The sequence below is a fragment of the Copidosoma floridanum genome, unplaced genomic scaffold (assembly GCF_036245765.1).
Source record: "Copidosoma floridanum isolate Cflo_tuat_1 unplaced genomic scaffold, Cflo_Japanese_pri ptg000004l, whole genome shotgun sequence".
Classification (NCBI taxonomy): Eukaryota; Metazoa; Arthropoda; class Insecta; order Hymenoptera; family Encyrtidae; genus Copidosoma; species Copidosoma floridanum.
This window is the reverse complement of record NW_028321881.1, coordinates 7,929,745-7,945,171: the sequence shown is the minus strand read 5'-3', so window position 1 is coordinate 7,945,171 and position 15,427 is coordinate 7,929,745. Positions and strand designations below refer to the sequence as shown.

General features: G+C 32.8%; 1 protein-coding gene across 2 annotated transcripts in view; it reads right to left on the bottom strand.

Moving 5' to 3' along the window:
* Window positions 1-7,020: 7,020 nt before the first annotated feature.
* The window catches only part of CSN8 (COP9 signalosome subunit 8), a 178,853-nt gene continuing 170,446 nt past the window's right edge, over window positions 7,021-15,427 (bottom strand). For both annotated transcript variants that reach the window (XM_014358673.2, XM_089597836.1), the window contains one exon: window positions 7,021-7,343. In XM_014358673.2, coding sequence (XP_014214159.2) covers window positions 7,096-7,343 — 248 coding nt within the window. In that variant the 3' untranslated portion in view covers window positions 7,021-7,095. The remainder of the gene's footprint in view (window positions 7,344-15,427) is intronic.

Here is a 15,427-nt window from a genome sequence, read left to right as displayed (position 1 = left end):
CACCAATGATCACTCTAAAAAGCTAAGTGATTAAGAACAATCACGCTTTTTCGTTGACAACAAAGCAGGGATGAAGCTGTAGCGATTCAAAAATTTGGATGGTCATAAATAGATGTATCTGTAAGATGTGAGTATGCAATGTTTTTATAATACTTTCATTTGGCTTATTTATGGTGGCATTTTATTAATAGCTCTTCATATAGTATTATAACATGGGTTATAAGTTTTCACGATAATTCCTTATATTTTTTTATGTGTCCATGCAATTTCGTTGGGATTTGTTATTTGTATTATAGTATTTACTTATCGTTTCGTAGATATCCCTCAAGAAAAAGTGTTAACCACGCTATATTTATTGTAGTATTTCTCGGTACTCAGTACTATAACATATGTTGAAAAAATAAATATATTTTCTGGATAGTCTGAACATTGATTTTCTTAATTTTTAGTAAGTTGTATTATTATTTTTAATAACTAGATAACGTCCTTAATACCATATCTGATACCAATTATAGACGGTACAATTTCAATGGGGATAATAGACATAAGATTGGCATCTATCAGCTATTCGAAAACTCAAATGGAAGCAATCTTACAGTAATTTAAGTCTTTAAAAAAGTTTGAGAATTCAGTTTTCAAAGAAAATATTAATAGTAATATTGGAAGTAAAAGAGAAAGGCATATATAATAAAAAAAAGCATTCGTTACAAATAACAAAATAATGAAATGCAACAAAAAAATAGAGCAGATAAAATAATACTACTCAGCTCTATGTGGATCGTACTAAAACAAACTACTACAGACGGTAAGAAGCGGTGATTACTAGTTACGGATTATCACGGAATGAATGAAACATCTTTAGGTAGTTTTTACCTTCTGTCCTTTACAAGTGAAATCCTGGATAAATTAGGTAATCCTATGATTCGCATTAAGAGTTTCATCAAATTTTAGTGGAACCTGTCATTACATCTATAACGGCATTTTCTGGACTACATGGATGTTATCAGTATAAACGTATGTCCATAAGCCTACAAAACGCGCCTATGATATTAATGAGAGCCATGGAATTAGCATTAGCAAAAAACTGACTTAAAAAGTTTAATGAGTTAAAAAACTCCTTGTGCATGGAGCTGCAGATTTGAATTAGCCACTTATAGTAACAACAACAAATGCAATTATTTTAAGTGTTAGTTGAGTATAAATTGTGCAAAACTACACAATTACTTACAGAAAAATCAAGAGAAATTTAATATACGGACTCAAGACAGTCTCTTTTAAGCACTAATGGAAGTATGCGAGCTTGATGTAGCTCCAGCTGAACTGCAGCTTATGTTATTGCAATTAAATAATGTACAAAAGTGTGCGTGTACAGTGACACATGTAAGAATATTGTTCAACAAAAATGAACATGAAGACAAATACTTCATAACTTTTTGCATAATCATTCGATCATTTAATTAGATTCCACGAGAAAACAATCATTAAAAATCATAGAAACTAAATTTAGGGTTCAAAAGCTTTTAACACAATATATGGATAGGAACGACACTAAATATCACCAACAGCTGATAAAATTGAACGCAACATAGAAAATCCTGAGGGAATGAACGTGTATGCATTTAGAATAAATTATGAGTCAGTAAACAACATTGGTAGCAAACATTACAAAAAACAGTATTAGCATAAAAAATAACATAGACATGAATGGTAAGAAAAAAACATTATATTTAGACGATAAGATATCTCTCATAAAACGAGATGAATGTCCTAATAACGTTATTGTAAAACAAAAAAGTGGTAACGGAAGAAGCACGAAGGACTTTGACAGCGAAAACAGGCACCCTCTCGTCAGATTAAACAATCCATTTGAATAATAATTTAATGAATGAATTGGTAATTATTTTTAAAACAAATGAGTAGAACACATGGGTTCACAACTCAGAATCAAACGAAGGTATTAAAAAGATGATAAGCTCTATTACAGATTCCGTTAGAAAATGTTCTAAAAAATTATGAATACGATACGTAGGTATCTCCCACAGAAAACCATTCCAAATCAACCTCACTGATTTAAATAATATTTGGATACGTTTTATTACTCAAAAATACATTCAGCACGTGTTTTTTTTAATTGGCTAACGTCCACTTTTACGGGGGGAAAACCATCCCGAAAAATCGTATTTTTAACTTAGCTCTGTACCTAATGAATATTTAAATAAAATTAACACCAAAATATTTCTTATACGTAGGCGCTTATACTGATATAACTTAAACACCAAGAGGTTGCAACTTTTTTCCTATAAGGCTCAATGTTCTATTTTTTTGCTATTTTGCTATTCGAAATCTGTTAAATAGGGTCGGGTGACTTAAAAACTGTATCTATAATGGGAGAATAAGAAATTAAAATTGACTTATTTCAGGGTTTCTTAAAACAAAATTTTTTGGAGGTGTGTTACTCTTAACCTCCACCTCTACCAAATCGCAACCAGGCTAACCCACCTAACCTTGGCTACGGTATATTTATAAATAATTTGTTCTGTTATATGTACCATTTGACCAGCAAAACATATTAGATAACCAAGCTATCCTTAACCTTTAACCACTAACCTCAAAAACCCAAAAAAATAACCCCTATCAAACCACAAGCAGGCTAACCCAACTTATTCCTGCCACAACATTTTTATTATTGATTTTTACTGTTATTAAATAATCTCAGGATTATTGAAAAAACATTTCATAAAATAATTATGCTATAACATTCGATTTTTATATACATGTATGTATATTAGAAATAATTTATGATTGGCTATTATTGTAAATCAAAAGAAGAGTCTTTAAGTCTTTGCCATTAAAAATATGGAATGAGTGTTGTATTTAAATTATAGTGTAATTATTTTATATTTACTCTAATTAATTAATAGTCATAATATAATGCATTGTTCTGTTATTTTTTATTCAAAGAATAAATTATAACAAAGTTTAATTGGATTACTTCTGTCATCATTGCTTTTTAAAGAAAGTTATATTAATGTTTAAAAAGCATACGCTATCTGCATTTTTATCAAAACCATGTTATATTACACAGATGATTTTGTGTGTAAACATCATTGTGATAAACATCCGGCTTGCATTTGATATGTACTAATGGTTCAACTAAAGTGACTGATTAATTATGATGACTGTATAAACACATTGACTTTCATTTTTATATAAAATTTTTGTTAACACAATAATATTATACATAATAATAAGAAAAAAATTTTTAATCACTACGTATGTATTTATGTCACTTTTCACCTATCATTTTAATCACATGTTTTGATTAATAAAACAAAATAAGTATTATACTAGGTTTTTTGTAATACTCTGCAACCACGGAAAAAATGTTTTATTTATTGTTAGTGCTTTTAGTTAAGATTTAATAATGAAGGGTAATACTTTAAGCGTATCAAATTTATTATTCACATATTTTTAAAACTTGTAAATACCAAGTACAAGCACAAGAAATATTAATAGATGTAGCACACGAGTTCAATGATGTAGACATAACTGTTAAAGAAACCTTGGATTTCCATGAAAAATATAAAGATAGTAATGCTCAAATAGTTGAAGATGAAATACAATATCACTTTTCTACTCTAGAATTTGCATCAACGAAACATTGTATAAATGATGTTGAATAAGTATTATTTGAATATAAAAAATGCCGTAGAATATTGGAGGGTCAAAACAATAAATGAAAGTGGTACTTATCGAGAAAAAATTTTCTTAATCTGCTAGTATACTCGTACATTAAATAATTTTAAAGCAGCTTTTGAAGCTGGTTTGATAGTGCACAATAAGAATATATACGTAAATGGGCGTTGCAAGTAAAAACAGAACTCGGCTCAAAAGACTTAAAATTCAAGGCTTCCGCGAGTTGGGTGGTAAAATTTAAAGAAGCTCATCGAATTGTATTCAGAAGAACAAATAAATTTATTACCAAAAAACATTAGAAGGTGCTTTAGATCTTTAAGCTAGTACTGAAGTTTTTGTTGCTGACTTGAAATCTTGTATTGTAGGAATCAGAATAGCAAATATTTATAATTCAAATCAGAATGGTTTCTAATTAGAAATGCACTCAGCAAGAAGAATAGGAATAGAAGGAGAAAAACAAGTGCAACGTTCAGTACAGTCAGTTTCATCGACAATGTACAGTTACACGGTTTAACCAATCATATCAGATACGGGGAAACTAGTATTATAAAAAAACTGGTCAATTCAGTCCTATAGTACAGTCAACTTTAGTAAACCGAAATATTATCCATGTGGAAACATCAAAGTTTACAAAAATAGCTACAGGTGAGATGATTTTTATGTATACTATTGCAATACTATAAGAAAGTATTCTATAGCAACACTTTATTTATTTCAAGACACTTTTAAATTTAGTTTAAAAAAAGTATTTTATCTCAATATTGGTCCTTGATCTATTCTTTGACTTGATTCTTAGAGTGGACATTGTGTTACAGTTGTAGAGATAACGATACCAACAAACAGAATTGTTAACATAAAAAAAATTCCCACTGAAGCGACAGGGACACTTAAGAAATGATATTATAACATTACAATTGCTGGTACATTACCAGTTTTCTTTGCGGAAATATATGGATATTTTAAAATATTCCTGGTAAAAAAGCGGCTATATTATTCAAAAACCATATAAAACTGATAAGCCTGTTGATGTAAGTTTTAGAGAATCTTGCCATGTCAACAGCAAAGTAGAAGGATGTAAGAATGTTGCAGTAGAACGATGTAGTTGGTGCAAAAAGTTAAAAATATAGTCTTTTACAAGAATAATTTTTAATAAACTACATTTAAAATGATAAGACAACGTATTTCATGATATACTTATATTTAGACGTGACTATGTTTATCCTGGGTTTTAATTTGAAAATTGTTTCAAGAAAAAATGTGCGATAACAGCACCATGGTTAGGGTTAAGAGCCGTAGCCTACTCGTAGGTTGGTAAGGGTATTCTTTAAGAATTTATTAAGTTAAGGGTACAATGGCTTGCAGTCATAAATATCTTGTTAGGTAGGATATATTTATTTTTAAAAAAATCATCAAAAAACACGCTGGAGCTAGGCTAAGATAGATTAGCTTGCTTGGCAGAGATTAGTTGGGTTAGCCTGCTTGTGGCTTGGTAAAAGAGGTTTTTTTAGGGTTGGGTGGGTTAGGGGTCAAGGGTCAGATTTCTGCGGATATAGCTCGCTTGTAATGTTATCCTACATTACCATATATATTTTATACAATACATGGATATTTAGTTTAAGAAATAATAGATAAATATACTGTGGCCAGGGTAATGTGGGTTTACCGGCTTGTGGTTTGACAGGGGTGGTTTATGCTTTGATCGAAAAAAATTTAACAATTTTATATGTTAGAGAACAGACAAAACTAAAAAATGGCAAGAAATTAATCTCGTATACCAATTTACATGTAAAGATCACCTTATATCATATGTAGGCGAAATCAAACGATCTTTGAAAAATCGTATAAATGAGCATATACGAAATATATATCGAGACTCAGTAGAAACTACAAAAGGAAGATAATCACAGTCGTAATTTTGATTGGGAAAACACCCGAATTCTTGATTGTGAGTCTAATTATAAAAAAAGTCGGTTATCGGAAATGATACATATACAAATACAGTAAAATGATATTAATAAGATAGAAAACATATATTCTTTGAATAGAGCATATTTATCATTGCTACGAAAGTTCAAGGCTCACTAGTAAAGTTCGTTGTCCTTGGTACGTACTCTAAAGCTCGATAATGTCCTGATAATTTAATTATTTTTATTAAATAAGTGAGTACAATATTTACAAATATCAACATTTAAATATGTATAAATGTCTTGAATAACGTCCAATATTGAAATATTTTTAGTTTAATATCTATAATACAATTCAAGTACGTTTTAGTTAAAATGTCTACATTAAATTGTAAAAAAATTTGTAACTTGATAAGGCTGACTTAACTAACTAGTGAAACATTGCCGAATGAAAATAAAATAAAAAAATAACGAACCAATTGAAAATTTTATTATTTCCTTCACTTCCAACAGATCCTTAATTTCTTATTCTTCTATTTTTTGTTTTATTTTATTTTTTTACCAGGTTACTACGACAGCCTATTGGCCTAGTCATCAGGGCCACCCACTCACCACCTCATCACATGTGTGGGGGCGTTTTGCCACACCCATTTCCAATTATCGTACCTAATCATACCATGGGCACAGTATGAGTATCTCCAGTGAAACGCCTTGCTAGTTAAGCTGACACTCTCTGCACCAATAGTCCATTGGGTCAACTCACCACTGTGTAGTCTTTCCCTGAAAAGGACTCCATATTTAAGGACGTCTACTCCTCGCTGGTTGACTCGGCGCTCTCTGTAGACGCATCAGATCCAGGCTAATTAGCATCCCCGGAAAAGCCTCATGTTTCAGGGACCACTCTTTTCCAGTAAGGCCGGCGATCCCTTTCTGGCACCTGGCATTTGATCCACTAATCCTTACCTATAGCCCTAACACTGTTTTACATTCATCTAGGACCGAAGACCTGTAGGGCAAGGAAAAGACCATGGAATTATTCTGAAGGAGAACTCCACGGTAAAATCTGCCTGGAACAGCCAGGGTCGCAAAGGAACTTTTTCCAGTAGTGTCAGTTTTTGAAAAAATCTGCACTTACCAGGAATTGAATTCACAACTTCTAGAACAGAATTATGTCAGTAATAAGCACGCATACAACTGAGAAAACGCCGATCCTTCTTATTCTTCTATCATCAATTATAAAGAGCATAAACAACAGTATTTTATTTATTTTTATATGATTATAAAAAAAATGTTATTGGACATAAGTAACAGTTTCTAAGTCATTATATTCAAGGCTTTTAAAAGTAAGTTAGTTAACTGAAAGGAATTAATAATTAATTAGTCAGGACAGACAAAAAAATTTGTTAACCTTTTTTTTATATACATTTAAATATGAAAGAACTTTGATACAAAATTTAAAAAGTTGATTTCACAATATGCTTTACTAAATACACTATCAATTTTCTAAAAAAGTAACAAACTGCGTTAACTTATGCAACTGATATTCAGTTGTTTCTTGCGTAACAAATTGTTGCTTGATATTCTTTTTTGGATGTATAATTGATCCTACTACGCTCCAATCTTTTTCTCTTGCAACTTCACGGGAATTTTCTATCGATAATCCAGTCATTTCGGTAAAATATCTTATTTCAAGTGATGAATAAGCGTCTTCTACTAAAAAAAGTGCACGTTCACTTATGCGATCTGAAAAATTATAATAATATCCAAATAAATTAGGCATTATAATAGTACAATTTCAATAAACTCTGTAATAACTTTCATATTGCTTACAATTACTTTTTTACTACAAATTATAGCTGAAAAAAAATAATACATCATAGAATTCAGGGACAGGAAGAGTAGCACTGTATTTTTTTGCTTAACTTATTTCGCCGTATTGTTATTATTAGTGTTAGTATTATTATTATAATTATTGTTATGATAATAAGTATTATAATCGTTGTTATTATTAAAATAATTATTATTAGTAGTAGAATTATTGTTGTCGTTGTGTACTACTATAATTGAAGCTACGCGTCTTTGCCAGGTCTAGCGGCTGCTCCAAACATGGGAAAAACGAAAATAGACCAAAATCTCCCACTTCACTGCCCAAGTTCTCGCACTATAGTTAGAACAAGTGAGAGAGGATTAGAGAACAGAAGAGTAATTGGGTGGACTGGCGAAACAAGCTGAAGCAAGCAAAGAGCCGAGGTAAGGCGAGTGGTGAGAAGAGTACGAAAGCGCTTACGCGCCACCGGGCTAGATATCCTCATAAAAATACAATTCCATAGAAGGTATAAGCCATTATGATTTCCCCCTCAAAAACTTAAGAGTTAGTATCGATGTATCGATACATTGATTTTAAGGCTTATACTCAAGTTTTTGTGTGTTTAAAATTTTTAGTATATTTACAAATTTCTTACACAGAATCACATTTTTATGTGTATATTGATCTATAAAATTTTCTAAAGTAAGTGTTGATCAATTTTTTTTTATTACGGTGTTTGTTGAACGTGCCGTTCTGCTCCCAATTGTTTCCATGATTTCTTGAGGTTTTGTGCATAAGCACACGATCAGTAAGAGCTAATTTAGGAGTGAGAATAAAAACTCCAAAGTCAGGTGTTAGTTTGAGCTCAAACTAACACCTGACTTTGGAGTTTTTATTCTCACTCCTAAATTAGCTCTTACTGATCGTGTGCTTATGCACAAAACCTCAAGAAATTTTTTTTTACTTGTTACTCCGCAAAAAATGGGTTCTTAGATTTCTATGTTTCTATCACTACCTCACCGAAAGTATTCGAAAAACCTTCATTATCTGCTTTGCCTACATTCCTGCATCTCAGATTTGGTTCTAGTTGTTTAATAATCATTTCAACTTGATGCTTTCCTAATATTTCTCTACATCTAGTATTGTTTTGATTAAATACACTTGTTATAACCACAGAACTTGATCCATCAATTTTTACCCCCATCTCAGAGAGATGTCTTGCTTTGTTTTAATCTTCATATTCTCTTGCTGCTCTTCTTCTTGTCTCTTTTGTATACTTTTATATCTGCCTGCCTTTTCGAATATAAGCTCGGATAATTTCATTCACTTCTATATCCGTTTTTACAATCTTTCACTGAAATTTGTAAACAAATTTTCATTTCTCTCATACATTTCTTTATCTTTGATCAGTAAAAAAATATCCTGTCTTACTATTCCACATAGTAGACATACATTCCACCTGTAAATTCTTATGATCTTCCATAATCTTTACCGTGTTTATAGTTTTTTTAGCTCTGCATACTATGTTGTTAACATATATATTCAATAAGTTTTCGGTCAAAAACCAGAAACTTAAGTGCTATGACTTACTGGCTGCATCTATCTCTTCAATTTTAAAAATCAATTTCCCATTTTTTCTATCTTCCCTCTCAATAAATTACAACTTCAATTTTTTTGTCCACTATTATCTTAATTTTATTTCCATAGTTTTCATTTTAAAGTTATTTAGTATACTTTAGAAACCTTCTGTACAGGTTTTTTCATCTGTGTTGCTTTTATCTCTTGGTGAGAAAAAGCTAAGTTGTCATAGCTGTTGAGAACAGGTGAAAGAGGGAAGCCTGCGTCCTTGGAATCATCGCCTGCATGTAATTATTGAGTTTTAGTTAGTCTCAGGCTACCTACAAGCTTAGTATAGTTGTGCAGTATGGCATTGTAATTTTAACTCACAGACGCCAACAATTGTATTTCACTGTTGAACAATAATAAAATCGTTTATTTCGTTCTACAATATATGCTAAGTCAATTTTTTTTTCTTCATCCCTTCTCTTTTGGGACTGGGCTGATCTGCAACTCTCTCACGACAGCCTAAAAAGTCTCAACACCAATGGCTTACGCCATCTGCAAATTTAAAATTATGTATTGTTTTCTCGAACATTGTGCTACATTTTGTTTTTTGTATTTTTAATTGAATCCACATCATTGTAACATAAATCAAAGATAGAAGTGCTGAGTAAGCAGCCTTGTGTCACTCTGCTTTTTGTTTCTAACTTGCCTAATGCTTCATTACTTGTGATGATCTCATTTACCGTTTTATAAATATATAATTAAAAATTTGAGAAATCTTCGTTTCTTTATTATTAATGCGATTGAATTTAAGTTAATGCACGTTAAAGCAGTCCACCAGTCTACAAGCAAAGCGCAGCGCGTATACTTAAAGAATCATCATGCGCCACGTCTCTCCAGTTTTAAATAGTACTGTAGCAGCGATTTAATCGTTGGATAAAGCTGCGCAATGCTGAGTTTAGTTTGTTTGCGGTGGTTAAGCCACTCACTAGTGTTTTTTTGTGGGCATTCGCACTCAATAGATTAAGTTACATTTTCTCTTTTATTTATGACTTTCTCGATTGTTTAATTTCTTGATTCATATGTAAGAAACCTAATCTCAGGAGATTTTAAGTGTTTGTATCGAAACTATAATTTAGTGCTTAAAATTTATAAAAACGATTAAAAATGTTCAAAATTACCATCTGTCTATCACTAGGTACTTAATTTCGAAGCACGGCACCCGCTTTGATAACAAACATTTTGGCGCTCTAAGAGGGACTTAAGTCGAGTAACTTAACATAAGTAAAGTGCCACGAAGTGTACTTGTCTTCTGCACCATAGTATTGTTAAGACAAATTTCTGTTAGCCATTTTGTAAGTCTCAACAACCACACAAACGGCAAGGCAAGATCGGGGCTCACCTTGTTTGAGTGTGTGTGTTCGTCAGTAAGTAAGTGTAATGCTGATATGGATTGCTGTCCACGCTGTCCATGCCTGCCCCATCTGACAGCTGACGCCACTTTCTTGTAGTGCAGGCCCTCTATGTCTCTAGCAGGCTTCCCACGCCTGCCTCACCCACTAGACGTTGCCTGCTTGTATTGCAGGCCTCACACTACTACGATATTGAGTTTGGATCTAGATTTAAGTGCTAACTTTCAGTGAATCGTTTTTAATTTATAAAGTCGCTTAGTCGTAGGCTAAATTGATGTCACGCTATCATGGAGAAGCTTTATAAGGAGCAGACTAAACTACGTGTAAAGATCAGTAATTGTTTCAATAACTTTAAAAAAACTGGTAGTGAAAAGATTTCTCGCAGTAGAGAGAAAACTTTGATACAGGTATTAAAAGATTATTTAAAAAGATTTCTTCAGAATCATTAAAACATACTTCCACTTACTGAGTTATAGGATAAAGATTTATACTACTGAACTGTTTGATGAGTCTGAGAACGCGTATTATTCAGTAAAAGTAGATCCACCGAGTACATCGCATGTCTTCCTCCTGAGAACCCTCCACCCGTTCCCAACACACATCCCGACAATTTATCAGTTGCTTCTTCTTGCAATTTGTATCGCTCGAGAATTGAACTTCTTAAGTTCACTGATGAATACTCTGATTGGGAGAATTTTCGGAATACCTTAAAGTCTTTGGTGCACACGAAGGAGGGTATAGATAATATTATTAAATTTTATTAATTACGTGCTCATTTAAGTGGCAAAGCCTTACATTCAATCAAATTCATTTGTTTAGCCGATGATTAGTACCATACAGCTTAGTAAAATCTCATTGATTATCATGATAGTTAACGTTATATAGTTAATAGCTAACTATCTAGGACTATGAATTGTAAGTTTGTGAAATATGAGTCTGGGATCGAGCTGAAATGAATTAATAAGGAAATGTTAAATTACATATACTCGTTACAGTTAGTTTAATAGTTACTTTAATAGTTAGTAGATTTGACAGCTCAACGAGTAAGGATGAGCAAAATTTCTCGGTAGTAGATCTCAATCTTCTTCTATGCTTCAGTTAAAGCAATTTTCAAACGCTCAAATCATAACCCTAGCAGCTTCTGAGAATCTGTCATCGAAGCCATAGCTCAACAAGACTGATTGTGAAGCAATGCGTATAGTCTCTCGTAAATGAAATCCTGATAGTTAAAATATAGCTGGTGACGTAACTTCACAAAGTTTTTACAAATGTGTAGCTTATTGAGGAAATCATTCTCTTAATAATTGTGAATTATTGAAGACCTTTTTTATTGATTCTAGAAGAGATTTGGTAAGTCGAGAACGGGCACACTTTACCTGATTAGGTAATCATTTAATGAAAAAATGCAACTCTGAAGGTGTTTGCTTAATTTGTACAAAAAGACATCATACGCTTTTGCATTTTTCAAAGCCCAATCAGCCTGAAGATTCTGATGTTACTAAACTCGGTGATCATCGAGTACTCTTGTCCCAACATAGTGAAGTTCCTAAAGTCGCTTATCATAGTAAAATTGTCTCTCTAAAGGTATAAGTGTACTATTAGCCACTGTCCGCATCTATGTTCTAGGTCCTACTGGTATTGGAATAATGGCAATATTTCTTTATATTGACTACCTATCAGTCACTATGTTCCATGCTTTAGTCATTTAGATGCCTAACAATTAATAAATCTTTGCTACAACAGTATGAATGAAATTCATCTAATGCTTGGGGCTGAAGTTCATGCTCAAATAGTCTAAGAATCAGTACAGAAGGGAAAATTTAATGCACCTGCGTCTACTTGTACTACACTAGAGTGGGTTCTTTCAGGTTCAATGGTTACATTTGAGTCAACAACTAGTAGTGCATTTTTTTACATTGTGCTGAGAATAATGAGCTTATTCCGCTGTTGAAACACTTTTGGGAAGTAAAGGAACTTCCTATTGATCCAAAGTGCCTTTGAACGAAGGATGAAGTAGCACATGAACAACAATTTTATAATACCCAGTAGGGACAGTACGGGTAGATATATTGTTAAACTTTAGTTCAAACTTCATCCAGAACATTTAGCTAAAGAACACTATGCCGCCAAGATCCTTTCTGTCACTATGCAAAAAAATTAAGAGCTGAGATTTCATAAAAGTTCAGTGTTATTCGACACTTATTGTTCATTTATAAATGAGGTTAGTGATCCTAATCACATGGTACAGTTGAAGAGCGATGAGATCAATGATTTTTGGTTCTTTTCCTACCATGAAGAAATTAAGCCTGCAAGCTCAACTTCTAAATTACGCATAGTGCACAATAGGTATTTTATGGACAAGGCAGTTAACTGTACTTAACCTATAGAGTAATCAAACAGCTGGCTAGTAATTATTAGTGTGAGCTCTTTTTAGCTTATCTCGCTCTAATGACAGACATTTATATGAAGGATATGTTATCAGGAGCTGACAGTTTAAGTGGCAGTTGAAAACCGAGATCAGCTCTTGAAAGTTATGTTATTAGGTGGCTTTTTCCTTAGAAATCAGCCCTTAAATGATCTGAATGTCTTAGTTGATATGCCTACATCGTTTTTAATATCTTCGTCTGCAACTCCGTTTAATGATATACTTCTAATAAGTCTAAATTAGCATTCTTGAATTTAGACGTCATAACAAACAGTTTTAACTCTTACCCAACCATCCCTGAGCCCAATAATGTGAGGAATTTGTTGGTTCATTTGCATAAACTAACTTGTTTTAGAACTGAATTTTAATTGCTTAATTCAGTCACATCGTCTACTAAAAAAGTTAAGCTCAAGCTACCATCCAACAGCTCATAGATTTTGTTAAAACCTCTGCTTAAAAATTAATTTACTGGAATGGTTGGTAGTTTTAGCAACTTATTGCTACAGTTTAAAACTCAATACCCTTTATTGTTAGCGGCTTTCGATCACTTAACTGAATTTGTCATAAATTATGTTCATCAAATTTATTTACATTGTGGCTTTCAGCTTATTTGGAGTACTATTCGCTAAGTGCTTTTTATTATTAGAGGACGACAGACAGTACACTCAGCTATTTCAAGTTGTATTACTTGCAAACGGTATTCTGGTTCCACCTTGACCTAATTAGCATTTTACTTTAATCCGTACCCATAATCTCAAATACAGGTGTAAATTACGCGGGGCCTCTCTTAGTTAAATTATTGAAGTCTAATGGTAAAGGAATTACCAAAGATAACGTTCTCATTTTCACTTGTATGTGCACCAGGGCTGTTTATTTATAAATTGTAGAAGATTTCAGGTCGGACGCCTTCATTGCTGCCACCAACCCCCCTCCCTTTCCGGACCTTCGCGTCATCCCTCAAAATTTTAAAATCATTTGATATAGTGTCAAAATAATCTGATCGACAAGATAGAAAACATTAACCATTCTCCAGTAATTATTTTTACATTACTTTGCGAATTAAAAGGTGGGATGTCAAAATTTTTTTTGTGGTTGATGCGGGCTCTATACAGTAGCTTGAACATGTGTAAAATATTTATTGATTCTAAAAATAATTTATTAACATGACAGAAAAAATTATTTTTAATAGCAAAATTTATCAAAAAATATGTACAAATGTTGCTTAAAAACAGAACAAGAGCAAGAAATCGTGTTATGCAGTTTATTTTTACAAAAGATTCAACGCAGACCGTAAAGGTTCAGTGGAGGGTATAACAAATCGTGTAGTGCGCCAGTAGAAGGAACAGTGGGTGTAGTAGGGGTCTTGACCTTCTATTATATAAGGTCTTATGATAAGGTCAAAATAACTGAAAAATGACACAAATTGTTTCTAAACTTTGAAAAGAAAGTTAAGGCCAGTGGGGGTAGGGGGTTGTATGAAATGCTCCAAATATTTAGCTACGTAATATAGGAAGATTTATTATATATATATGACTGGGTATGTTCAGTAAAGAGACTTATACAGCCTTTCGTGCTTCCAAAATATTGATTAATAACATGGTAAACTTATGCGAATGTTCACATTAATCCCAACTTGTACTTAAAAATACCCTCCCACACGTATAATCGTTTATTGTCCAGACAAATCACCTTTTATCAACATGTATGTGTATCTTCCTATATTATCAAGTTGAATTTTTCAAGCATTCTACAAAATCTCCCATAGAACCCCCCCCCACTGGACAACCACATACCCACTACTACCTCCCACGCAGTTTTTCTTGGCCCCCAATACCCCTCATACCCCTTCTAAACAACCTGATGAAGGCCCTACTGATCTTTAACGATTTCCATATGTATACATACGCGCGAACGTTATATATATATATATATATATATATATATATATATCTTTCTATATTACATAGTTAACTCAGTGAGACATTTCACACAAACCACCCACAACCCCCACCTCCCCCCACAAAATAAGGTAAAAATCCGTTATTTTCTTGCTTATTTTGACATATCGTAGTTTTTCTCAAAACGCCCCACAGCCCCCAACCGACCCCCCCACAGCCCCCCACTAATTTTTTCATGGCCCCCACCACCCCCCACCGACCCCCTACAAAATATTATATGTATAGTATAGAAGTATAGTATAAGTCTTTATTCAAGTCAGGGGGTACAACCACGTAAGGCTTCATGGGATAATAACAATGTATGTTTTAATATTCAATCGAATAGTTACAGGTAAGTGCACAATACTATAATCAACTAAACTTAAATACAATCAATTGTATTTCAAATTATTGGATCCCTTGGTTTCTTTGTAAGCATAAGGTTTTTGGTGGGCTGGCTTTTTTTGTTAGCATTTTGTAACGTTGCATTTTGCCAGCCCTGTCAATGTGTTAAAGTCTATTACCACATTCCTACCAAATCACATGGAAATATTGTATAGTATTTTATCTCAAAACATCCCACATCCCCCCACCTACCCCCTACGGCCCTCCCACCGACCCCCACGAATTTTTTCATGGTATAATTATTATATCATCATCACTTACATAGTCCTTTAATACAC